At 40.0% G+C, this 27,810-nt stretch overlaps 2 protein-coding genes across 9 annotated transcripts in view; both read left to right on the plus strand.

Annotated features, from left to right (window-relative positions):
- LOC140517580 (gastric triacylglycerol lipase-like) overlaps positions 1 to 23,106 on the plus strand; it is a 109,701-nt gene extending 86,595 nt beyond the window's left edge. For 5 of the 6 annotated variants that reach the window (XM_072628952.1, XM_072628953.1, XM_072628954.1 and 2 more), the window contains 6 exons: positions 4,646 to 4,755; positions 7,241 to 7,377; positions 10,019 to 10,165; positions 11,215 to 11,286; positions 14,382 to 14,453; positions 17,422 to 23,106. In XM_072628952.1, coding sequence (XP_072485053.1) covers positions 4,646 to 4,755; positions 7,241 to 7,377; positions 10,019 to 10,165; positions 11,215 to 11,286; positions 14,382 to 14,453; positions 17,422 to 17,673 — 790 coding nt within the window. In that variant the 3' untranslated portion in view covers positions 17,674 to 23,106. The remainder of the gene's footprint in view (positions 1 to 4,645; positions 4,756 to 7,240; positions 7,378 to 10,018; positions 10,166 to 11,214; positions 11,287 to 14,381; positions 14,454 to 17,421) is intronic. The other variant, XM_072628956.1, reaches the window with a different exon arrangement.
- A 29-nt stretch (positions 23,107 to 23,135) lies between these two features.
- The window catches only part of LOC140517582 (gastric triacylglycerol lipase-like), a 40,978-nt gene continuing 36,303 nt past the window's right edge, over positions 23,136 to 27,810 (plus strand). For all 3 annotated transcript variants that reach the window (XM_072628957.1, XM_072628960.1, XM_072628959.1), the window contains exon 1: positions 23,136 to 23,281. The gene's annotated coding sequence lies outside the window, so the exon portion shown is untranslated. The remainder of the gene's footprint in view (positions 23,282 to 27,810) is intronic.

Below are 27,810 nucleotides of genomic sequence, written 5' to 3' on the forward strand. Positions count from 1 at the left end.
CCCCTTTATTCTATTCTCTCTTTTGATCTTATCCCTTCCCAAAAGTGTTTACTTCTAATTACCCCCCTCCTCTTGTATTCCCTCCCTTCTATCATCCCCCTCACATCCCACTTATCCCTCTCTCCCCTACTTTCCTGTAGTGTAAGACAGATTTTCATACCAAATTGAGTGTGCATGTTATTCCCTCCTAAAGCCAAATATGATGGGGGTAAGCTTCACTTTTTCCCTCTCACCTTCCCCTTTTCCCCTCCATTGAAAAAACTTTTTCTTGCCTTTTTCATGAGAGATAATTTGCCCCATTCCATTTCTACCTTTCTCCTCCTGATATATTCGTCTCTCACCCCTTAATTTTATTTTTTAGATATTGTCTCTTCCTATTCAACTCACTCTGTTGAATATATATATATGTATGTATGCATGTATGTATGCATGTATGTATGTATGTATGTATAATCCTTCCAACTACCCAAATACTCAAGAGTTACAAGTATTATCTATCCATGTAGGAAAGTTCAACTTTAGTAATTCCCTTATGATTTCTTTTTCCTGTTGACCTTTTCATGCTTCTTTTGATTCTTGTGTTTGAAAGTCAAATTTTCTATTCAGCTCTGGTCTTTTCATCAAGAATGCTTGAAAGTCCTTTATTCGATTGAATTCCCATTTTTTCCCTTGAAGTATTATGCTCAGTTTTGCTGGCTAGGTGATTCTTGGTTTTAATTCTAGTTCCTTTGACTTTTGGAATATCATATTCCAAGCCCTTCCATCCCTTAATGTAGAAGCTGCCAGATTCTGTGTTACCTTGATTGTATTTCCATAATACTCTAATTATTTCTTTCTGGCTGCTTGAAATATTTTCTCTTTAACCTGGGAACTCTGGAATTTGGCTAAAATATTCCTAGGAGTTTTTCTTTTTGGATCTCTTTCAGGAGGTGATCAATGGATTCTTTCAAATATTTATTTTACCCTCTGGTGCTAGAATATGAGGGCAGTTTTCCTTGATAATTTCATGAAAGATGATGTCTAGGCTCTTTTTTTGATCATGGCTTTCAGGTAGTCCCATAATTTTTAAATTGTCTCTCCTGGATCTATTTTCCAGGTCAGTTCTTTTTCCAATGAGATATTTCACATTGTCTTCTATTTTTTCATTCTTTTGGTTTTGTTTTGTAATTTCTTGGTTTCTCATAAAGTCATTAGCTTTCATCTGCACCATTCTAATTTTTAAAGAACTATTTTTTCAGTAAGCTTTTGAATCTCCTTTTCCATTTGGCTAATTCTGCTTTTTAAAGCATTCTTTCCCTCATTGACTTTTTGGGCCTCTTTTGTCATTTGAGTTAGTCTATTTTTCAAGGTGTTATTTTCTTCAGCATTTTTTTGGGTCTCCTTTAACAATCTGTTGACTCACTTTTCATGCTTTTCTTGCATTGCTCTCATTCTCTTGCCCATTTTTTCCTCCACCTCTCTTACTGGATTTTCAAAATCCTTTTTGAGCTCTACCATGGCCTTGGACTATTGCATATTTATTTTGGAGGTTTTGGATGCAGAAGCCTTGACTTTTAGGTCTTCCTCTGATGGTATGCATTGTTCTTCTTTATCTGAAAGGATGAAAGAAAATACCTGCTCACCAAGAAAGTAACCTCCTATTGTATTATTCTTTTTCCCTTTTTTTGAGCATTTTCCCAGCCAGTTACTTGACTTTTGAGTTCTTTGTCAAGAGGAGGGTATTCTCTGGTGAATTGTAAGTTCTTACTTCCTCCAAGGTGGCACAATTGAAGGAGAGGAGTTACTCCTCTCCTGACCTGTGCACTGGTCTGGGAGCAACTACAAGCACTCTTTTCTGCGATAAGAATTCCCTCTCCAAAGCCTCCACTAGCTCCACTATACCAGTGCTCCTCCTCACTCTAGGGCCATCACTCAGGGCTGAGATTCAGATCAGCAGCTCAATTCCTCCAGGGTCTTTAGACTAGGGCTCCAACAATGAAAGGTTCTGGCACCTGGGGCCGAGACTAGACCACTGTGTTCCCTTCTCTCCCAGGTCAAAGAATTTTCTCACTGACCTTTGAAGATGTCTTTGACATTTGTGAATTGAGGAATCTGGGACCTGTAGCTGCTGCCAGTGGTGCCTTGAAGTCCATTCTGACCCTGTCCTTGCTGTGGTGTGGCCAAGGTTGTGCTGTGCTCTGCTGTGCACTTGGTGTGATCGACCTTTCCTGTCAGTCTTCCAGGCTGCCTTGGGCTGGAAATCTCAGTCACTGTGTTGTTTTCTGGCTTCTGCTGCTCTAGAATTTGTTTAGAGTAATTTTTTGCAGGTATTTTGTGAGCTGTGGGAGGAGAGCTTCTAGAGGTGCATCCTTATATTCCTCCATCTTGACTCTGCCCCTTAAAAACACCTTTAGAAAACGAATAAAATATGAGTTTCAGGAGTCTTCTCAAGTAAAGGTTCAGAAATCTTTTCAGAAAACTTGTTTTGCATGAAGACTTGTGTTGAAAGATTTAGGTGGGATAAAAAGGAGCTAGACTGTTTTCCTGCACATTCCTTTCCCTCTTCCCTAACTTAGCCTTCCTCTCAGCTCTGGTCTTTGGGAATAAAGGGCAGACCAAAGGAAAACAAGTGGAGGGAATAGGAGGAGGGAGAATGTATGGGCATAGGATGGACTGGGCAAAAATGCTCTATGTTTACACAGGAACCAAAGAACAAATCACAAAGTGCCACACAGACCAGAAAGCATCTTCCCATCACCCTCTGTTCTTGAAATTTTGTTTTTCCCAGGGTTTCATTTTACAGAAAACCATACATTTCTCTTGGCTAAAGTTAAAAAGAGGCAGCTAGATGAACAAGTATGTAGACTGCTAAGAGTTGGAGTCATGAAGACCTGAGTTCTGATCCTACCTCAAATTCTTACTTGCTATGTGACCCTAGACAAATTACCTACCCTCTTATCTGTTGGGATTGGAAGCTCAAATCCGTGTGGACGATCTCGGGCGGGTAAAAGTGGGACTTCTAAATCTTAGAGTCTTACGAGGCCCTCCATGAACAGCGGGGGTTCGAGAAGGTCAAACTGAGCTAGCTCGGCTAGCTCGGGTATTTCCGCCTCTCCCCGGGAGATACGTGATGGGTGGAGTCTCCCTGCCCTCGAGATTGTCCCGGATTGGAGCACACCTAGTTACCTAACAGCACGGTATTGAGATGCAAACTGTGCGGCTGAAGATTAAGTAGGATTGAGGAAGCCAGAAAGCTCTCTCTTAGCACGTGTGGAGCCAAAGAGGATAGTAGGGCTCCGCTTCTTTTCTTTCCTCTCTCCCCTCCCCCTCTCTCCCCGCTTGTACTTCTACTTCCAATCCCTTAAGCTTAGCCTCCTTAGGAAATCTCCCCCTCTTCCTCCTAAGGAAGACCTCCCTGCACTTGTAACCTGGGCCCTGTAATAAAGCTCAACCCCTGTTCGACTCTGGAACGTCCTTTCTCTCATACGTTTATCCGGTTTGGCCAACCGAAGACCTGGGACAGGTAAGAAAGACTCGGGTGAGTTCTGATCCTACCTCAAATTCTTACTTGCTATGTGACCCTAGACAAATTACCTACCCTCTTATCTTTCTTAGTTTCTCTTCTGGAAAATAGAAATAATAGTAGCTCACTTACCAGGGCTGTTATGAGGATAAAATGAAAGGAGGAATCATTGATTTATTGTGCCTACTAAGTGCCAGTACTTAAGTGCTAAGTACTTAACAAATATTATCTCCTTTGGTCCTCACAATTATCCTGGGAGATAGATTGTGTTATTAATCCCATTTTACAGTTGAGGAAACTGAGGTAGGGAGAGGTTAAGAGACTTGTCCAGGGTCATACAGCTAATAAGTGTCAGAATCTGGATTTGGACTCAGGTCTTCCTAACTCCAGGCCCAGAACTCTGTCCACTGTTCTACCTATCTGCCATGATAATATATGAGATAATAATCAATCTCCACCAGTGAGGAGAATCTTTCAGCCACTTGTAATATATGCAAAATGCTTTGTACATCTAACAACTTTATATTAGTGTTATCTATTACTAAGAACTTTTGAAAAGAGCCCTCCAACTCTTTGAAAGATTACTTTTTCCTATTGTTGTACTAGCTGTAGAAGTTCTTTGTGTAACTGCTTCTTCAATGGAACTGTGACCTCAATTACATGGACTCTCTTCTCTTGTTGAGCTCAAGCCGTTCAGATTTTCTCATCTAACATGATTGTTGTCCTTGTTACTCCATCAATGAATGAGTGGTCCAGATGTTGGGCTAAATGCAAGGAATACAAATATTAAACAAGGAAACAGTTGCTGCCCTCAGGGAGCTTATGTTCTGCCAGAGGAGACAATATATACCTATATAAGTGTATCCAGAATCCAGATAAAATCAATAAAGTACTTTAAAGAGGGAGAATCAGAGCCTGTCTCCCTTTTGGGAGAGACACTCCTCAGGTTCCTTTGATACTTCATAGACACCACAAAGACATGAAGTCTTTGGAAGCACTTCCTTGTCCAACCACACACATCCTCGGGTGGGGGGAATCTTTGATGCCACTTGTGCATGAGTCATTATGGGTGACATGAATCTAAAGGTGGGAATTCATTTTTGATGTCTTTCATCTAGTTTATTTTGCCTTTTCTTCCTATAGTTATGATGAAATGGCCAAATATGATCTTCCAGCCATTCTTGACCTCATCAACAAAGAAACTCGGCAGAAGAAAGTATATTATGTGGGACACTCGCAAGGCACCACCATTGGTATGCCAAGACTGTCTTTTGGATAGTGGTGGAATTGGACCCTTTTAGAATTGAAACTGCAGCCAATCAGGGGAGAGTTCTTATGAAAGGTTATGGACTATGTTGTTGCTCAGTCATTTTCAATCATGTTTAACTCTTCATGACCCCATTTGGAATTTTCTTAGTAGAGATGCTGAAATGGTTTGCCATTTCCTTCTCCAGGTCATTTTATAGACAAAGAAACCTTGGCAAACAGGGTTAAGTGACTTGCCCATGGTCACCAGGCTAGTAAGTGTCTGAGACCAGATTTGAACTCAGGAAGAGGAGTCTACCTGACTCCAGTCCTGGTACTCTAATCCACTGTGCTCTATGCCACCTAACTGCCCCCTCGAATCATTATAGAAGGTTGCTTTAGCTGCTTTTTGTATTCTTCCTGGGGCAGAAACAATCTACTGTAGTGGTCAGAGAGCTGGACTGATAGAACACCTGGGTTCACATCCTACCCTAGATTTTAACTACAGTAGAGTGATCACCTACATGTCTCTCACCCCTTAGATTCCCACCTCTCTCCCCCATCCAAAATACAGAATGGATTTTTACATGCCAACCCTTCTGGGCTATTGTGCAAGAAATGTTCTATAAAGATGAAGGTTATTCTCAGAGCATTTTTGGTTACTTCATATAACGCTATGGGGTATTTTCAAAGAATGACCTGATAAGCATTTGACCTGAGAGGGACCCTAACTACTTAGTTATTCAGGCAAAGGTAGAGAGCTTACAAACTCCCTGAGGACCACCTTGGAACTGTAGGCCAACTGTAGGTAGGACCTGGTGGCCAAAGCCAGGTGACAGTAATCAATGTGGAGTTGGGCCCCTTTCAGCACCAATTCCCAAGTCATGCCATGAGAGATGGCTATAAGAACTAAGAGACTGGTTGTTTATATTGTTTTCTAATGAATGCCCAAATTTGCCAGACTTCCCATAGCAGCCCCTTGATTGACATACCTTTGGTCCCCTCATTTACATTCCCTGCAGATCATACCAGCTCAAATGGACATTAGATTTGGCTCAGATGGAGAAGAGATTCCTATTGATGACCTTGGTTTGAGCCTTAACGTATGGTCATCCATTCTTTTTTTGAAGACTTCTAATGAAGGAGACCCAAGCCTCCCATGCTAGTCCATCCTTCTTTGGGGTGGTTCCAATTGTTTTGAAATTTTCCCTCACATCTGGCCTAAACTTGCCTCTGTCCAGCTTCCCCCATTTTTTTCTAGTTTTGACCTCTGAGACCAAATAGAACAAGTCTGATCCCTATTTGAGACAGCTCTTCAGGTACACAAAGACAACTCTCAGATTCCCCTAAAGTCAGGTCTTCTCTGGGCTAGTTCCTTTGATCAATCTTCATTTGATATGAACTCAAAACCCTTCACTATCCATGTGGGTTGGATGCAGTAAAATAATATTGATTATTTTCATTTACCTCAATTGGTGCTTATCATTTCTTTCCAGTCTCTATGCAGCACAATAATCTTGAGGGTGACAGTTTAGTTTTTGTTTTATTTAATTACAGAAATCACCAGGCAGGTTCCATCTTCAGTCTTTTCCTCACATACCGAGGTCATCTGTATACTGGTCAATGACATCTGTGAGGAAGAAGTGAATGGCCCCTTTGCACGCAGGGGCATTTAGTCCAGAGAACATGACTCCTGCAAGCTCAAATGCTTTCTATGTGCTTGTAGAGAATCTTCCTTTGTTGCAGTTCAGTTTAATTATGTGCTTTTGATTTAAGTTGACATGTCCTCTGGTTTGGTCTTGTTCAAAGGAAGACATCAGGTAGGATCTTATGAACAATGATTTTTAACAAAATGTGTACTTAAAATGTACTTTTAAACCTGAGGGTAGCTTTAGACCCTCTAAAGTCAGTGGGCTATAGGACTGAATTTCCTTCTGTTCTGTTTCATGGAACATTTGTGCAATGTAGCACACATTTTCCCAACATCATTTTGAATTTTCATTTATTGTTCTAAAGTACTAGCTATGGTGGTCCCAACCTTGACCATCATAGAAAGTTTTCTCCTTAATCCATTTATTCTTCACCCCTACCCCCATTCAACTAAGGTTCTTCTTCCTATGCTCTGTGCTAGATGCTGTGGGGTACAGGAAGTGATAATAACAGTAGACATTGGGTTGGTAAAGTTCTCTACATACCCTATCTCACTTGATAGTCACACCAGCCTTAAAACATGAGGATTCTTACTATCCCATTTTATAGCATAGAATTGAGACTCATCGACAGTAAGTGTCAGAGGCAGGAGAATGTTGATGGGTATGAAATTGTGAAAAACTCATACAAAGTATAGATGTGAAGGGGGAAAGACTGGAGACAGCGAAACCATCTAGGAGATAATGAGCAAAGTCTAGGCAGGACATAATCAGGGCTGGAACTGGGTTGCGGGCTCTGAGATAAGAAGGGAAGGATGGATTTTAGTTGCTTTTTCTCTTGCAGCCTTTGCAGCAATGTCAGCCAATCCCAAAGTAACTGAAAGAATCAAGATCAATTTTGCATTGGCTCCAATTTCCATTCTAAATGATTTGCATGGTCCTACCTTGCTCCTGGCACAACTCCCTGCAACATTGTTCAAGGTAAATGATACTTAAAATAGCTATGAACTACAGAAGGCAGAAGAAGAGGGCCTGAATGAAGGATGCTCAGGACCTTCTGAGATCTTGAACTGTAGAGACCCAGAGGCACCAGAGGGATTGCCTTGAGTCCAATGACTTCTACTTCTTGGGGCTACGCCCTCATGGCTCATTGAGGTACAGAGTGTTGGATCTTCAGGGTAGTCTACGGTGACTTGGAACAGAGCCCTGGGTTAACCCGTCTGAGCACTGTCAGTTTTTCCCTGGACACTGCTGCTCCTAGTGGCTTCCAAGACCATTGGTCTAGATTTTAATCCTGCAGGAGATTTCTGGGTGAGCCCTTTGTGCTTGCTGCCTCAGGATGCACAGCATCACAGGCTAAGAGGGTCTCTGGGCAATCTTCATTTCTTCTGGAAGGCTGCCATTTTTCATACCTTAACACATGATGCTCTTTCATGGTGTTCTTCATTTTCTGTCTGACTTTGAGGGTGGTTCTTGGGTGGAAGAAGCCACTCACTGTATTTGTTCATTGGATATTTTTATCGTTATTTGGGTTAGTGAGATATTTCAGTTTTTGTTTCATTTGGGTACCCAACTTGGCCAGAAGTGCTCTATATTCTTTATTTTTTTTTATAAATTATTTGTTTTCAGTTTTCAACAATCACTTCCATAAGTCTTAAATTTTCTCCCCCCTTTCCCCCCCTCCCTCCCTGAGATGGCATGCAATCTTATATGGGTTCTGCACAAACATTCTTGTTAAATACAATTTCACATTAGTCATGTTGCATAGAAGAATTAAAAAGAGTGGGAGAAACCATGAGAGGAACCAAATCAAACTAAAACATAACACAAGAGAAAATATTCTGCTTCATTCTGCATTCTGATTCCATAGCTCTTTCTCTGAATGTGAATGGCATTTTGCCTCAAGAGTTCTTTGGGAATGTTTTAGGTCCTTCCATTGCTGTGGCTAAGTCTATTAGAAACAGTCTTTGTACAGGCTGTTACTGTGCAGTGTTCTTCTGTTTCTGCTCATTTCACTCAGCATCAGTTCATATAGGTCCTTCCAGGTCTCTGAAGTCCTCCTGTTCATTATTTCTTATAGTACAATAGCATTACATAACTTATTTAGCCATTCCCCAATTGATGGGTATACCCTCGAATTCCAGTTCTTGAACATCACAAAGAGAGCTGCTATAAATGTTTTTGTACATGTGGGAACTTTTCCCATTTTTATGATCTCTTTGAGATACAATCCTAGAAGTGGTATTGCTAGGTCAAAGGTTAAGCATATTTTTGTAGCCCTTTGGGCATAGTTCCAAATTGTTCTCCAGAATGGCTGGATCAGCTCACAGCTCCACCAACAGTGAATTTGTGTTCTAACTCTCCCACATCTTCTCCAGCATTTATTGTCTTCCTCTTTTGTTATGTTAGCAAATCTGATAGGTGTGATGTGGTACCTCAGAGTTGTTTTGATTTGAGTCTCTCTAATCAATAGTGATTTAGAGTATTTCTTCATATGGCTATAGATAGCTTTAATTTCTTCATCTGAAAACTACCTTTTCATATCTTTTGACCATTTATCAATTGGAAAATAACCTGTATTCTTGTACATTTGACTCAGTTCTCTATATATTTTAGAAATGACGCCTTTATCACAGACACTAGTTGCAAAATTTCTTTCCCAGTTTTCTGCTTTCCTCCTAATCTTGGTTGCATAGGGTTTGTGCAAACACTTTTCAATTTAATGTAATCAAAATTATCCATTTTGCACTTCATAAATGTTCTCTGTCTCTTGTTTTATCTTCATATTCTTTAAAGAAAACTTTTCTGAAGTGTTTCCTGTTTCTTTTCCCCTGCAAGAGTTCCATTTCCCCCTGTATTGTTGCCTTTCTGAATCTTCCTAGACGCACCAGATAGTTTCCTTCTCCTTGCCCTTCACTCCTCTCTCCTATCTGTACTTGAAGTCTCCTCTCCCCTTTCTTTTCTTATAGGCATAGAAAAGTCTGTTTTAATTTGGGTGAATTTTTTTTGTTTTTTTACCAGTTTTTTACCAGTGTGATTTTTCTCTGCTTTCTGGGTCACATTCATTGTCCATCTGATCAGGGGGACCAGGGCAGTGGGATGTTTTAAGACAGTAGCATTACTGTCCTATTCTAAAGATATCTGTTTTTCACTTGTGATTCACAAAAGAGCTACAAATATGACCCTCTATGAAGGGGCCTCAGAATGATTTTGGCTGCCCTTCAGAAATCGTCCTGTCTATCACACCCCTTAGGCACACAGAACCTATCCAGGTGAGTTGGGGAGGAAGCCAACAGCTTACCTTTTTTTCTAGTCGACTTGACTCCAGTAGCTAAAGCCAGGTTTCATCTCCCTGTGCCTCACTGACTTTTTGCCAGAAGGGCAGGGCAATTTGGGGAATTTGTGGCTTTGCTCTTTGAGATGTTGCAGGACTAGTTCCCTTTGGACACTGACCAGGGTTTTAGAGAGATGAGTAGGGACATCTATGGAAAATGATCCCTGGCAGTGAATTTCTGTTAAGCAATGTCGGAATTCCTGAGAAACCCAGCCCTACTGTGCAAGTGGGAGAGGACAGAGCTCTGCTATGGATCACTGGCATCTTTCTCTAACCTGCCTTTTGCAGCTCTTGTTTGGAGAAAAGGAATTCCTTCCCAACAACTTTTTAGTCCGCTTCATCGGTCAGGATCTGTGCAACCGAGAATTCTTTTCCTCGATTTGTGACAACTTCTTATTGGTATTAGGTGGATTTAATACCATCAATTTCAACAAAGTAAGTAGCCATAAAACACACACACACACACACACACACACACACACACACACTTACTTGCTTAACAGAATAATGCATGTAGAGCACTTGGTCCCACTACCATCCCTGAAACTCTCCTGCTCTATCTCCCTTTTCACAATTGACTAGAAGGAGCTGCCCACACTCTCTCAGTTGATACTCACTTTTAAACTCTTTTTATGTAGTCTGGGGTCTTCCTCTAGCACTTCACTAAAATTGCCCTTTATCCAGTGGTTTTTCTCAGTCCTCTGCCCTGCGTGACCTTGTAGACCAACTTCCGCTCCTGGACATTGCTCTGTCAGGGCTCACTCCCTGCAGAATCTCCCACTGGTTCCTCCCGCAACTGTATTCCATACCTTGGTTCTGGGCCTTTTCTTTCCTTTACACTGTGTCTTCGTGACCTCAACAGTTGCCATGGAGTTAACTACCCTCTATATGCAAATAACTCCTAAATTAACGCATACATCCTCCATCTCTGTCTTGTATGTCTTCAGTTGTCAGCTACACATGTCTAACTAGATGTCTGGTAGACTTAGCAGACTTACCGTGTTCAAAACAGAATACATTCCCTCCCCCTCCCCCAGGCCCATTCACTCCTAATTCTTCTTCTGCTGCCAAGGGCCCCAGCACCTTCCAGTCCCTTGGTGGGACTGGAAATGGGAATCATCCTTAATTATTCACTGCACATCCCCCACCCTCATATTTGATCAGGTAATAAGCCTGGTCCATTCTATGTCCTCAAAACCTTTTACCTGCATCTGTGGCCTTTCATAAATGCTTGTTCAGTGATTGGCACCTATCTAGACAGATTTCTTATCTAATGTAGATGGCCTCTCAGACAAACATGAGCATATCTCCAATTCAATTACAAAAAGACCTCTCTGGGTTAAGTGAAACTGAAAGTTGTCCTTTTTCGTTAGTTGTCCTAATTCAGTAGCCTAGAAATACTCCAGGCATGTTTTGCCAGAAGGTCATCAGTTGTGAAAGGAAACTAATTTTGAAAAAAAAATTCTTTATATCTATTTTTGCAGAGTCGCGTTGATATATATCTTTCACAAAACCCAGCAGGTTCCTCTGTTCAAGACTTGCAGCATTTCTTACAGGTATAACTTTTAAAATTTGATTCTAAAATCACTTGCTGAGCACAATTTTCCTGGATGCTGGTTTCTCCTTTACATGGCTTTCTATTTCCTGTCCTTAGGCTGCTCAAGCACCAGCCTTTGCCACATGATGGTCCCTAGATCATACGTTGTCTTAGTAAGATTGTTTATACCACTCCCTACTTTCAGGCTGTGCTTGGGAATGTGCTGTAGCTGGCTTAGGACCCTATACATCTCTCTTTGGGACCACTTACAATTCTGATGGTGTAAGGCTTCTGTTATTTCATGATGCATAGTTTTGCAGAATGACTGGGACATCATTGGTATAAATAAATATACATATATATCCATATCCATAAAGGTGTGTATATATACACATAAACACTCTTCCTAAGCTACATCCATATTTGTGCACTGCATGTACATATATGTGTACATATGCATACACACAGGCACAGACACACACACATATGTATATATATCTACAGTGTCCCCAAAGTCTTAGTGCCATTTTAAGCTAATAGAGCATCAACTTGCATTAAGATGTCTGAAGCACAATTAAATTGTGAAAAGTACCACTCAGTATCCCAAATACAATCTAGCTCCCATGCTTCCCCATCCCCTCATCCCACCAGAAGTCCAAGGAAGAGGGATCGCTAAAAGAGTCTGGAAGAGGACAAAGGGAGAGGAGTTGTTTCCACCTCTCTCAGATACCACTGAAGGAGAAGTACCTTCACAGGAGTCTTTTCTTCATAATACTCAGCAGCCAATCATAATCATTCCCCAGGTATGGGGGAACCTATGGGCACCAATGTGCATGTCCTTCAATGTTTAACTAGAGGAAATTTCAAGCTTCATGGGAAATTCTTCCTAGAACATCTGTTACCCCTAGATGAGGTGTAAAGCTTATCCCTTTTGGTTAGTGATCAAGTCCTCGATGAGCTGCTGTAATGAATGTTCTGGGGTCTGAGGCCTTCCAACAAGAGAACCTGGGTGACTTCACTGTCCAAAGGGACCATGACAGGTTATCCTCTATGACAGGGGCCATTCTCCCCCACCCCCCAGATCCTTATTCAGTGTTAATGAAAGGGTCATTGAACTGAAGTTCCTTATTGGTTTCATCAGTTAAGGAATTTTGTAGGATCTTAACAAAGGCAGCATTGTTGGAAGAGAGCCTTGAAGGTAGTGCCCAGCTGTGCTGAGTTTTTGGTAATCAAACAATGAACAAAACAGGATTGAGGATCCTCTGTACCTCTGAGGTGATTGTAGGACATAAAAAAAGCAGTTTGTGGCAGAAAGGTGTTGCAAAGAAAATCTGCTCTCCCTTCATGCTTGACCTTTCCCAAGCTGAGTTATGAGGTTGTATTGCTTTCAGTAAGGGAATGTGGGGTTTCTCTGTAGGGAATTCTCAGTCAGGGAAACTTCCTCTGCCAAAGCAGATTGACACATTCCTAGGCTGCTGAGAAGCTCTGTGTGGCAGAGGAATGAATCTGTTTTCCTGTTCCCAGCTCTTCGTTGCTGTGTCATGCTTGTTCAATATGAGATTGGGTAGAGAAGGAAAAGTCATAATACAAACATACGCCCCAATGAATCCACCATTTTAGTCCTCCTTCACACATTCTTCCCTGCTTATCTCTAAAGTCTTTCTCACTTAGTTTCTCGGTGAATGTCCGCAGGGGAGAATGATCTGAACAGCAAATAGTTCAGAAAAGTCCTGCGAAAAGTTAATGGAGCCTTTGGATGCTTTTATTTTTGAAACAATTACTCATTTTAGGATCTTGTCAATTGTGATATGAAGACTGTCATGTCCTTGTGTTCTGCCATCTTGTCAGAAAAGATACGTCCCTTACTCCAAATCAACACCATTTACTTTTTGCTTAGTCTAAGAATTAGCACATATCATTATAATTATTAATTAATTACAATTGTAACTTAAATTTGGAGAAATATGGGATAGAAATAACTTCTCTTCATAATTTTTATTATACTTTTCAAGATAAAGTCCCAATCAAATCTTTTTTACTGTTCACTATGGAATGTTGGACCTTGTGGTACGTGTATTCACTTTGGATGAATCCTTCTCAGGTACCAGTCACTTTAGCTAACATGAACCTCCAGAGGACTTGCATTGAGGACACACAGTATATGTGTGGCTCACTCTCAAAAAGAAAAAACCACTCCATAAAGATGAGGATCTAGTCACATAAATGAGTAGCTATTTAGGTCTTTTCAATTGCCTCTAAAATTGTCCATGAATCTTTCCATCCTTTTAATATCTCTTCCCTGAGATAGCCTAGAAAGTTCCTTCCCAAATGCTTCCATTTAGCACTAATCTGTTCTGCCTCCAGCACAGATCTTCTCTAGCCAAGTTTTCTACTTAGCTTGGTACCATTTCCTCGTACAACACATAAGAAATTAAGGAAATAGAATCCAGAGATATTTTTTTGGACACTGACTAACCTGTCCCATTTTCCATCTGTAGCAAAGAGTTAACCAGAGAAACTTCCCATGGAACTGGACATTTACTTTGACTCTGGGTGGAAGGCCATATGCTTTGCTAACTCTTAGCTCATCCCCTTAAATGGAAGATTTTATCAAAGATGACTGGTGACTGAGTTAAGAGAAACAGTCTTTCTTTCATGACATTCTCTCCCTTAGACTGCCAGCAAGACAGAGAATCAACCATTCTAAAGAAATGTCCCACTGTCATTTATGTAGCTGCCATGGTTGGGGGGTGGGGAGAAGAGGAGAGACATGTTTTTAGTGACAGTTATTAGCATCTGCGAAATCTATGGGACAGTAACTGTGGTAGATAGAGTACTAGGCCTAGGATCAAGAAGACTTCACTTCAGATCCCATCCGTGATACTCACTAGCTATTTAGCCAATGAGGAAGTCCCTTAACCCTTATGGGACTCAGTTTCCTCATCCCCCAAATGGGAACTTACCTCCAAAGAATGTTGTAAACATCACCAAGTACTCTGGAATGAACAGTTGTTATTAGTGTCTGTAACATCAGGAGTTCACTTCAAGTGTGCCCAAGTTTCCTTATAGTCCCAGATACCTATGCTTAGTAATATATTATGGCCTTCATTTCAGACTATTCGTTCAAAGAGGTTTGAAATTTATGACTGGGGAAGTCCTGCCCTGAATATGAAGTATTATAATCAGGTAAGATTATTTCCAAATACCAGCTTGGGTAAGAGGAGAACATTGAAACCTCTACCCAATACTTTATCTCTTGGCAAAGTTGGCACTATGGACCCCATAGCCCAGGACTCCATGTGTCCGTTAGGAGGGAAATCACTGATGCCATCCTCTTCCCTGAAACCTCCCTAGTTTGGTGGAGATTGACAACAGACTTCCTCTAGAATCTCAAAGATCATGGCCAGACAATTGTCCCCAAGCACCCCAAGAGCAGATCCTTTGTGGGGACGAAGAATGCAGGCAGATTGATTGGGACTGGCAGCAGGCTTCCCATTTCAGTGTAGTTTGAAGAGGTTTCTTACCCACTAAGTATCCTGGGCACAAACTCAGTGATTCAGATGAGGAAATCCCCAGGATCCTGGTGAACTTCCTTTGCTATTAGGAATTGCTGGTCACTTACTCTACATTTTGAAGCTTAAAAAGTCCACCATTCTTTTTCTTATTATATAACACTATACCATGTCTTCTAATCCATCAATAAAACTTTTCCTCTTGGCATGGTGGACAGAGAGCTGTCTTCAGAGTCAGGAAGGCCTGGCTTCAAATCCCACAAGTACATTCCTAAAATGAAAAGTGGCAGAAAGTATGCAGACCTTCTTGGGTAAAGAAAGCTTCTTCACCAGGAATTCCAATGAAATGAAAGGTCTTAAAAAAATAAAAGACCAAATAGTATTCTAGGTACTTGGGATACAAAACCAAAATCATTTCCAGTACTCAATAGTTTCATGGTTGTCCAGAGCAATCCATCTCTGGCTGGTATCAACCAGTTTGGGTCTTATAAGGATATAGGCCAATTTATTGTCATGTGTCTATGCCTGAAACTTTACTCCAAAAGACATTATCCCAAACTTTTTTGGAGACTGCCCCTTCTGTATGAAAAGCTCTATCACTGGCAAAATTGATAGGTCAATCAACAAATATTTAAATACTTAATATAATTGCCAGGCACTGTGCTAAGTGCTAGGGAAACGAAGGCTGTCCCTGTCCCCAAGGAGCTTGGACTGCTTTGGGGAGATAGCACGTGTGCATGTATTTATGTACATACATTCACACACATGCACACACATATACATTGACATGTATGTATATGCGCATACATATATACATATATGTCTATTCAAATTCTATAGAATAGTAATGGGCTGCTGAAAGTCATCATTTTCCTGGTTCAAAGTCACTTCCAAGTCATCCAGGTTGGCCTGTGCATGTACAACAAGGGGTTGAAGCCAGTTCCAGTACATGTGTGAGACTGTTTATTGGGAGCTCGAGGAGTTGACCGAATTTTACATTTTCTCTCTCTCTAATGATGGGAGAGTGAATAGAGCCATGTCTTCACTGGAAGGAGCCTACCTTCTGAACTTCCTGTCAAGGCCCTTACTTGTGATTCCTTTGAGCCAGGTCTCTGTGGGAGTTGTCACCAATGGGCTTTATGGTGCTGGCAGAGATGGTTCACATATTTTAATTAATATAGCCCTGCATCCTCTTCAGTTCATAAGAATTTTTTGTTCATGTCTCGTGTACCTAGAAGGTTCACATTTTCCTAGGGGCAGAACTCACTCTTTTGGGAAGTATGATTTCATCCACATGTTGCCTAGCTCAGCTTCCATGTGAGTTTCAGACCCTTCTCACCTTGTTCTTCCTCCTCTGGATGCTTATTAAACTGACTAAAATCCTTCCTGAAATATAGTACCTGGAACCAAACCCAGTACTCTTACTTGGTCTGGCCTGGCCAGAAGATACTATCACCTACCTCCTCCTGAATGCCATGCTGCTTTAGGCAGCAGGTTACATTGACATTCTTGGTTTGCAAATTGCACTGATGTGTAACTCTTCAAACCCCCCCAGACTTTTGATCAGATAGACATGCCTCCCCTTCTTGTACTTGTGAAGTTCATTATTTTATCACAATCCAACAAACATTGGTCAGTTCTGGCTGTTAAGGACTTACATTCTATTCAGAGAATTTGGTGTAAAAAGAGAAATCTATGCCCAGTGACATGAGAAAGGAGATGGCATTGACAAGTGGAAGGATCAGGAAGAGGGCCTTGAGCTGATCCTTGAAAGAACCTCAGAATTCTGGGAGGAAGAGAAGAGAAGGAATTATTCCTGCTATTGGGGACAGACTGTGTGAAAGCATGAAGAAAGAATGCCCTGATACATTTTCTTAGTCTGCAGGGTAGTGAGCAACCTTGCCGGGGATACTACTTGGACCTTCTTAGGAAAGGTACAGATATGTTCATTGGCAACCTCTTTGAGGGGGCCACAGTCCTTTCAAACCCCTTTGGCAGTCTCATGAGACTCCCTTCTCCAAAAATTGTTTTTATACGTGTAGAATTAAAAGAAAATGGATTATATCAAAAGAAAGATGTAATTTATTCTTGTCCAAGTCCACAGACCCCTTGCAATCTATCCATGGACCCCTTGAGGGTCAGTTGGAGTCCAGGCTACTACTTGAAAGAAAGGGAGAAAGGGCAAAGATTGCAGCTTTTGCTATGCAAACAACGACAGGCTGACCAAATGCCACAAAGATTGGGAATGAAGGTGATCTGCAGCCTTTTGGAAAAGGAATGTTGGAGTTTTTGTTTTCACCCAAGGAAAGACATGCTTCCTGTTAGTATGTCCAAACCCCGTGGGAGGCATTCATGATCATTCAGGAGTCTTACACTTCCAAGCTCTTTCTGGGCTCTGGGACAGAATAGAGGGAATTCTTCCTCCGGAAAGCAGTTTTGTATCATCTCCCCTTCCTAATGATCTCCTGCCTTCCCCTTCATCTTCCTCTTCTAAGGGAAGATGGAAAGGAGGGTAGAGTCAGAAAGAGGACATTCCCATCACTTGATTCAGGTCTAGGGATTTTTTTACCTCATTGGGGAAGAAGGCTCCTGAGCAGGTCTAGGCTGGATCTATTACATTTTTGTTCCTTCTTTTCATTTAGTCCACTCCTCTGCCTTACGACACCAGCAAAGTGAAAGTACCGACAGCTATTTGGTTTGGTGGAAAGGATTTGCTCTCAGGTCCTAAAGATGTGAAACAGTTGCTGTCCAAACTTCCAAACGTCATTCATCAAAAACTTATTCCTCATTACAATCATTTTGACTTTGTTTGGGGAAATGATACATATTCTCAAATTTACTCTGAAATCATTGCTATACTCAATCACCATCTGGAAAATTCCAAGAGGATTTAAATGAAAGGATCACGTGATTGGTAGCTTCCCTTTCTTTTATTTTGGGGCAGGGATGTCGACCTCTCTTAATGTTCCCCTCTGCAATAATGGTCCAGACTCCACATGATTAATCTGATGATTCAGTAACAAACTTTGGAAATAAAGAGTATTGTTAATACACTTGTCTATTGTAATTTAAAAAAACAAAACAATTTCATGGTGAATTCAGCAGTTCCTCTGAACAGTTCTTTGCCAACTACTCATAGTTTCAATGGGTTGGATAACCCTTGCAACTCTTTTGCATGCAAGAGCAGATTTATTCAGGGGTATTGGGTGAAGGATAATGGGACATGTTGTCAGAGTACGAAGGTGTGTAGGAAACAACTTCCTTGCCTGGCATTGGCAGGGAAGCCCATTGTAGTAAGACAGTCTTGTGTATTTGTTGGGCAAAGGATTGAAAGAAGAGATGCTTCTTGATTATAGTGACTGGAAATCCTCATGACTTGCCCATTGCTTTGCATTTTCCTCTTTATCACACTTTGTCAAAGCCTATTTCATTTTTTTGATGTGAGCAATGACTTTACATGTCCAAACCTGTGATTTCATTGGTGTGAATGATCTAATAAGAAAATACCCCAACCAATGCTAACGAGCACATGTTCTATAACTTAGGAAGTCCTAGAAAGTTGTGTAGGGACAGTGAGAGATGAGATCTCATCCATGTTCTTCTATACATCCTTCTTCTATACATCCTTCCCAGAGCATCTGCCTCATGTGCCCAATACCTTCCTGGATGTCTTTTGGCATTCTGGGAGTCTCCAGGCGGCACTCACACTGTTCATCTCATTCCTTGCTGTCACTTGTTGGCCACCTTAATTTAGTCTCTTCCTCATCATCCAGTTGACAATGGAAATCATCCATCATCCCACTTCTTGCACATAGATCATTGCATGAAATATTCCACAATCTAGTCTTTCTCACTGCATGAAGTTAATAAACATTTGTTAAACACTGACTATGTGTCATACATGGTGCTAAATCCTAGGATAAAAAAGAATAGCAAAGACAATCCCTGCTTTCAATTCTGGTCTATTGGGAATACTTTATATAAACAACTATGTGTGTGTATACATATATATATGTATATATATATATGAAGGCACATAATATATATGTACATGCACACATATATGCAATATAGCAAATAACTAAATACATATAAGACAGATGTATGTATACATGCATACACATATGTAGTATGGTAAATTGGAGATAATCAACAGAAGACAGGCAATAGCATTAATGGGGATCAAGAAAGGCTTCATTTAGAAGCTGTGATATTTTCTGGGACTTGAAGGAAGCCAGGAAATGGAGAAGAGAATAAAAGAGCATTCTAGGGATAGTGGCAGCTGGTGAACTTTCACAAAGTCAGGAGATGAATCTTCTTGTGCAAGGTATAGCCAGGAGACCAGTATCACTGGATAGCAGAGTACTTGGAATGGAGTAAGGTGTAAGGAGACTGGAAAGAGAGGAAGGAGCAAAGCTGTGAATGCAAACAGAGCATTTTTTTTTATTTGCTCCCGGAGTTGAGAGTGAGCCACAGGAGTTGAATGGGTAGGTGACATGAATTGACCTTAGGTTTAGGTCAGACCTCCACAGTTGAGTAGAAGATGGACTCAAGTGGGGAAAGTTGGGGTAAGGAGACCAACCAGAAGATTCTTGCAATGGTCCAGGTACAAAGAAATGAAGACCAACACCAGGGTGGTGGCAATTTTTGAGGGGAAAAGGGGGGATGAGTGAAGGATTTTATGAAGATAGAAACAATAGGACTTGGCAACCAGTTGGCTTTGGGGACTGAGAGAGGAGGAGTTGAAGACTGTGAGCCTAGGAGACTGGAAGGATGGTAGTACTCTCACCTGTAGCCAGAAAGGTAGGAGAGAAAGAGAGGGGAAGAGGGGGAGATGAGTTCAGTTTTGGACATGATGGACATTTAAGATGTCTACATGTCATTCAATTCTAGATGACTAATAAGCAGTTGGTGATGTGAGGCTTAAGGTAAGGAAAGATGTTACATCTGGACAAATAGTTCTGAGAATAATATGCTTAGAGATGATAATTGAATCCATGAGAAGAAATCAAACCATCAAGAGAAATAATTTAGAGGGAGAATATAAAAGAACCCAGGACAAATACTTGGAAAACACCCATAATTTTGCATGTGATGTGGATGAAGATTCAGCAAAGGAGAATGAAAAGTGTTGGTCACACATCCATAGCTGATCATCCTACAATATTGCTGTTACTTTGTGCACATGTGTGTGTACATTTCACTCTGCATTAGTCCATACAGGTCTTTCCAGATTTTCCTGAGAGCATGTCATTTTTTATAGTAAAATAGTATTCCAATATAATCACATGCCACCACTTGTTCAGCTGTTCCCCAACTGCTGGGAATCCCTCAATTTCCAATTCTTTGCCCCCAGAAAAAAGGTGCTATAAATATTTATGCACACACAGGTACTTTTCCTTTTTGGTTTTTATCTCTTTGGGGATACAGGCTTAGTAGTGGTATTGCTAGTTAAAAGGGTTTTATAACCCTTTGAGCATAGTTCCAAATTGTTTTATAGAATGGTTGAATCAGTTTACAACTCCACCAACACTGCATTAATGTCTCATTTTTCCACATCCCCTCCTGTTGTTTACCTTTTCTGTCCTATTAGCCAATCTAATAGGTCTGAGGGGATTAGTTTAACTTACATTTCTCTAATCAATAGTGACTTAAAATATTTTTTCATATGGCTATATATAGCTTTGATTACTTCATATGAAAATTGATCACATCTTTGATCATTTATCAATGGAGGAATGGCTCTTATTTTTGTAAATTTGACTCAGTTCTCTGTATGTTTGAGAAATGAGTCCTTTATCAGAGAAATCTGCCTCAAATATTTTTCATAGTTACTGTTGCTAACTGCATTTCCCACCATCTTATCCTCCCCTGTTTACCCTATTCTCTCTCTCCTTTTACCCTGTCCCTCCTCAGAAGCGTTTGACTTCTGACTACCTCCTCCACCAATCTGCCCTCCTATTATCACCCCCTTCTCTTATCTCCTTCCCCTCCTACTTTCCTATAAAGTGAGATAGATTTCTATACCCAATTGCATGCGTATGTTATTCCCTCTTTCAGCCTATTCTGATGAGAGTAAGGTTCACTCACCTCCCCTCCTCTCCCCCCTCTTCCCCTCCATTGTAAAAGCTTTTTCTTACTTTTTTTATGTGAAATAATTTACCCATTCTACCTCTCTATTTCTCTTTCTCCAATACATCCCTCTCTCTCCCCTTAATTTTATTTGAGAAATGAACAAGAGAAATTGCATTGATATCAATAATAATAATTTGGAAATTAAACCAATCTAAATTAATTGCTACAACAAAGATGCCAAAAGAGCCCAGAAATCACCCTATTCTGCAAACGTGTGACTTACTTGCCAAATGGAGAAGATGGCTGTCAAAGAGAAGACTAGATTAGAACATAAAGTCACCTTTAAATCTTATAAAAAGGATTGATGGATATTATGAGCAATGTTGTCTCACAAAGCAGAAGATGCATTGGAGAGTAAAATCAGGTTAAAGAAAGTATGGCAAGGTAATGTTCTAAGCAAAGTCATTCCAAGAGCATTCAAACCTGAAAACAGAAAGAAAAAAATGCTAAAAAGTAGTCTGGATGACTAAGTGATAGGAACTGGTAATAATGGGGCAACACATTAGTGGGTGCTCATGAGCAATTTCTCAGGGCTAGTCCTAGAATCTTGAGGGGAAAAGTAGTAGTTGCCTTCTGAGGACCTGACTTGCCATTTTGAGTATGGGAATTAGAAAAGTGAATCCCAGATTCTGTGTTCATGTTCCCCCTAATTCTTTACTTTCTCTGGCAAAAAATACCCATTCTTTCAACAGATCCTCAAGCAACATGATGTCTAGTTCCCTCACTATCTTAGCTGCCCTGTTTTATCACAGAGTCAGTTGTTTTGTATCCCGAGAGTCTGGTACATGGTAGGCACTTAATCAATGCTTGCTGATATTTAAAAATAAATTATCAAAAGTAATACTATCACCAAAAAAGTTTCTCTATAATATAAACTAGAAATATGTTTTAGAAAAGTCCTTGATTTTATTAACTGCAAAAGCAAAGAATCTAAAAACTAAGTTAACTGTTGGGAAAACGAGGATAGCAGAATATTTTCAAAATACTTCAATTTTTTTTTTATAGAAGTCGTTTTTACAGTTTTTAATTCAACCTGCTACACAACCTTATGTAATGAGGCAGCATAGTAGAAAGAACTGGCCTCAGAGAAACAAAGGCTGGAGATACACGTCCCATCCCTATCACATACTGGCTCCGTGACTGTGAGCAAGTAGCTTAATGTCTAAGTATCCAAGTCTCTGACTGCAAACTGCAGAGCCAAGTGCTGATCTGTATTAATAGTTTCCTCAGTAGAAGTTCCATATGCCAATGAAATTACATGTCTGATTCCTCCTGAAATACAAAGTTATATCTCAAGTCATATAGAACTGCTTGTCATTTTAGTGCCAATTAATCTACATTATCCTACTAATAGATATTCAGTCTTCTTTGATAAGGTCACCTTGGAGTTCAGCAAAGAATATTTCTCTTTGAATTCTTGGCTTTATAGTGAATACTGCTAACAAGGATAGCAAAAACTATACCAGAAATTGGTATAAGATTAAAACACTGCAGTGGAAACTTTGCAACAGTGGAACACATGATCTGATGGATCTTGTCAAACTGAAAGTTTTAAGGATGGTCCTGGTGATCTGTTATCTCAAGCCTGGCTTAGCTAAATGTAGAGACAGTCATGCCCAAAAGATTTACCATCAGGTCACAAAACTTTAGAGTCTTGTGTCATGTTAACTAGAGTTGCTTGATTAAGGGAGTCTTGTTATGTAGTTAAAGTTAGTTAAAGACTTCCCCTGTCCATTAATAGACCTTAGGTGGAGCCCATTAAGGGACATTTGATTAGGAGAGGCTTATTTTGTAGGAAAGCCCACACCATTTGTTGATTGTTAATGAGGCACCGGGTCTTGAGGGTTGTTTCCTCCTGCTCTGAAAGGTGAATATATTCTTAAGTGAGGTTTTGCTTTGGAAGCTTATGCTTTGGAAGAATGTTGGTGTGATATGACCAGAAGAGACTCTGGGTAACCATTAAGGAGGCCCCTTCCCCTCCAGCTTTGAAAAAGCTGATATTGGTGCTTCTATCTCTGGTAACTATGTTTGTATATAATGATCAGAGAATTGGATTGGTCTATTAATCTGTGATGTATGTATTGCTTGTGGTCAGACAGTTAAAAGCCCTGTCTGTTGGACTTCTCTGCTTGTGCTTTCTCTGTTGGTATATTTGATTAAAGAAGATTGTTGACCCCCAAATTTTGCTTTCCTTTTAGAAAAGCAGATGTAAGAACCTGTGTTAGCAGGCCATCCTGGATGAGTCAGGGGGCTTGCTCCCACACCACAGTATCTAATGAATAATATATCAAGGTTTCAAGTATTACAATCTGCATCAGTGAAATGAGTACCCACCCCAATGAAGTAACAACCCTGTAAATTCTTGAAGTAAGTATGCAAAAGCACTTTGAAAAGGTGAAAGTACTATACCAATGTGTAACATTATTATTTAAGATAATAATATAGACTATATGAAATGAATTTATAAATTATTTCAATGTCACTTATTTCCTTTGAAAAGTACTCTTATCACACATGTGAAAGGATTGTTTGAAAATCAAGGCACTTTGAAATGGAAAGGAAAAGAACAAGTGTTTAGTATGTAAAATTATGAAGCTGATAATAACAACAGTAATAGTTGGCATTTACGTAAGGCTTTAAAGATTGCAAAGCACTTTAAGAATACATCATTTTATCCTTACCACAACCAATGGGAGGTAGATACTATTACTGTCCCCATTTTACAGATGAAGAAACTGAGGCAGATATAGGTTAAGTGATTTACCCAGAGTCATATAGGTAATTACATGTGTGAGACCAGATTTTAACTCAGGTCTTTCTGATTACAGTAAGGAAGTTTCATTTAGCATAAAATGAAGCATAACATTATTTGTAGTGTAATTTAGTGTTTATAGTATCTGCATTATACTACTTTATATGCCCCAAATAATAGTGACCCACATTACAGCTATGAAAAATTTTATTTAACAAACATTCTGTCTCATAATGAAAGTCTACATATATGTAGAGAGATCTTCTGATGCTATTTCATCAATTCTTTTTATGATGGTAGCTTTGAGACTATGCTTTAGTTTCAGAATTAGTGTGTCTTTGGAGAGATTTTGATGGGGTTTTGCTAGGGAATCAAAATGTCTTCCATTTGATCTTGAGTTTGCCTCTGAGGTGGTCTGGCTCTGAGGTGAACTTGATTGTGATTTTCCCACAGATGTGGTCCATTTTTTGGTAAGGAATCAGATCTTGACAGTTGTCTAGAACTCAGATTTCTTCTAAGGATCTTGATTTCCTTAGGGAGAATGCCTTTTTTAATATATAATTTATTTATTTTTCAGTTCTTAACATTCATTTCCAAAAGAATTTAAATTCAAAAATTTCTCCACATCTCTCCACCCCAGGACAGCATGTACCCCATGCACCCCTTCCTCCAGTCTGCCCTCCCTTCTATTATCTACCCTTCTTCCATCCCCTTTCCTCTCTATTTTTCTGTAGGGCAAAATGTATTTCTATACTCCATTGCCTGTATAGCTTAATTTCCAGTTGCATGCTAAAACAAATTTTAACATTCATTCTTAAAGCTTTGAGTTCCATATTCTCTTTCTCCCTTCTCATCCACCATCATTGAGAAAATAAGCAATTCAATATAGGTCATACATGTTTAACAATGCAAAGCACTGCCATACTAGTTGTAAAAGACTAACCACATTTTCCTCTGTCTTATCCTGCCCTTCATTTATTCCATTCTCTTCCTTGACCTGTCCTCCCCCAATAGTGTTTGCTTCTGATTGTCCCTTTCCTCATTTTGCTTTCGTTCTATTATCTTCTCTCTCCTATTCCCTTCCTCCTTGCCTTCCTGTAGAGTAAAATAGATTTCTATATCCAGTGAAGTGTGTGTTATTCCCTCCCTTAAGCCAAATCCTATGAGAGTAAGGCTCAATTATTTCCTTTCATCTCCCCCCTCTTTCCTTCCATTGTAAAAGCTCTTTCTTCCCTCTTTTATTGGAGATGATTTGCTACATTCTATCTCTCCCTTTCTCTTACACCTAGTACATTCCATTCAACAGTAAATTTTATTTTTTTGAGATATTCTGCCTCATATTCAGCTCACCCTGTGCTGTCTGTCTATATGTGTATATATACACATGCACACACACATACAACCTACGCATATATAATATATACATACACACATACCTATACATACCTACATATATATATACATATATGTATACGCTTGTATATATATGTATTATATATATTCCTTCTAAATACTAATACTGAACAAGGTCTCATTAGTTACAAACAACATCTTTCCATGTAGGAATGTAAACAGTTCAACTTTAATGAGTTCCATAAAACTTCTCTTTCCTGTTTACCTTCTCATGCTTCTCTTGATTCTTGTATTTGAAAGTCAAATTCTCTGTTTAGCTAGTCTTTTCAACAAAAATGTTTGGAAGTCCTTTATTTTCGTTGAAATTCCATTTTTTCCCTTGAAGTTTTATACTCAGCTTTGCTGGGTAGGTGATACTTGGTTTTAATCCTATCACCTTTCACTTCTGGAATATCATATTTCAAGCCCATTGATTCTTTAGTGTAGAAGCTGCTAAATCCTCTGTTACCCTGATTGTATTTCCACCATACTGGAATTGTTTCTTTCTTGACACTTGTAATATTTTCTCCTTGACCTGGGAACTCTGGAATTTGACTACAATATTCCTAGGAGTTTTCCTTTTGGGATCTCTTTCCGGAGGTGATTGGTGAATTCTTTCCATTTCTACTTTACCCTCTGGGTCTAGAATAGCAGAGCAGTTTTTCTAGATAATTTCCTGGAAGATGATGTCTAGGCTCTTTTTTTGATCATGGCTTTCAGTTAGATCAATAATTTTTAAATTGTCTCTCCTGGATCTATTTTTCCAGGTCAGTTGCTTTTCCAATGAGATATTTCACATTGTCTTCTATTTTTTCATTCTTTTGGTTTTATTTTGTAATTTTGGTTTCTCATAAAGTCATTAGCTTCCATCTGCTCCATTCTAATTTTTAAAGAATTGTTTTCTTCAGTGAGCTTTTGAACCTCCTTTTCAATTTGAATAATTCTCATTTTTAAAGCATTCTTCTCCTCATTGGCTTTAGGACCTCTTTTGCCATTTGGGTTAGTCTATTTTTAAAGGGGTTATTTTCTTCAGCATTTTTTTGGGTCTCCTTTAGCAAACTGTTGACTTGCTTTTCATGATTTTCTTTCACTGCTCTCAGTTTTCTTCCCAATTTTTCCTCCACCTCTCTTTCTTGATTTTCAAAATCCTGTTTGAGTTCTCCCATGGACTGATACCACCGTATATTTTTTGGAGGTTTTGGATGCAGAAGCCTTGACTTTTCTGTCTTCCTCTGATGGTATGCTTTGTTCTTTCTCATCTGAAAGGATGGAGGAACATACCTGTTCACCATGAAAGTAACCTTCTATAGTCTTATTTCCCCCCCTTTTGAGCATTTTCCTAGCCAGTTTCTTGAGTTTTGAGGCCTTTGTCAAGTGGAGGGTATACTCTAAGGACCTGTAAGTTCTCAGTTCCTCCAAGGTGGCACGATCAAGGGAGAGGAGTTTACTGCTCTTCTGGGCTGCTCTCTGGTCTGTGAGGAACCGCAAGCGTTCTTTTCTTCCCTGGATCTATGAGTAGGATTCCTTCTCCATAGTTATCACAAGCACTCTTCCTTACCCCAGGACCACTACTCAGAACTGAGACCCACATGAGCTGCTTGATTGCCTCAGGGCCTTTAGGCTGAGGGTTCCCAAAGTGGATGCTGCTGACACAATGGCTGCTGCAGCCCTGGGGCCAGAAGTGGGACCAGACCATGCTCTCCTCTCACCCAGGAGGAAAAGCTTTCTTACTAACCTTTGAAGCTGTCTTTGGTATTTGTGGATTGAGAAATCTGGGAACTGCAGCTGCTACCCCTGATTCCACTCCCTGAAGCCTGCTCCCGTCTTGTATGTGTCATGGAGCCAAGCCTGGATTGAACTCTGCTCTGAATCCAGTGCAATAGATCTTTTCTTTTGACCTTCCAGGATGTCTTGGGCTGAAAATCTCTTTTACCATGTCATTTTCTGGCTTTTGCTGCTCTGGAATTTTTTAGACTGATTTTTACAGGTATTTTATGGGCTATGGGGAAAGCACTAGATCATATCCATCATTCTATTCTGCTGTCTTAGCTCTGCCCAGGAGAAAGCCTTCTTAATGAGTTAGACAGAGATTTAGACAGGCAATGAGAAAGGCCCCCATGAAGAGACTCTTTAAGACTATCAGATTGCCTCCTGCTTCTTCCCCAAGAAGAACTTCTACTTTGAATCCTTCTGCCATGGCTTCTTGAACTTCTACGTTCACTTGGAGAACAAGGGTGGCTTTCTTTTGATTTCATTTGGCCTAGTGTTTTTTGATCAGCTTCTGAAAGCTGTATTTCAATTTGATGACCATATACCCACTTTCTATTGAGGTTATAAAGAACATCTTCTGCATCAAGGACATCTATTTTCAGAACTTCTTAAGAAAAACAATCCTTTATTTTCCCTTGCTGGTGATGACTGTGGAGAGGGACCAATAATTATGATTTTCAGAGGGAAAGATGCTGTCTTTGGAACAGTTTAAAGTGTGAGTTAATGAAACATTTGTCTTTCAACAATAATGAGGGTGATTTTGAAATATTCAGACTCTATAAAAACCTAATCAGCAGTGAGAAATACTGGCTATGGGATATTTTTTTCATATGAGGAGAATGGGAGAGAAAAGTGTGCCAAGCACAGAGCTTCTGGCATGGACATGCCCCAACAGGTGCCAAATAGCCAGGCAGAACCATCTTTGCTATTTTTTGGGAAGCTCTAAGTTGAACTTGTTTTGAGCCAAGGTAAGATTGGAATT

This window comes from Notamacropus eugenii, chromosome 1, assembly GCF_028372415.1.
Source record: "Notamacropus eugenii isolate mMacEug1 chromosome 1, mMacEug1.pri_v2, whole genome shotgun sequence".
NCBI classification, from domain to species: domain Eukaryota; kingdom Metazoa; phylum Chordata; class Mammalia; order Diprotodontia; family Macropodidae; genus Notamacropus; species Notamacropus eugenii.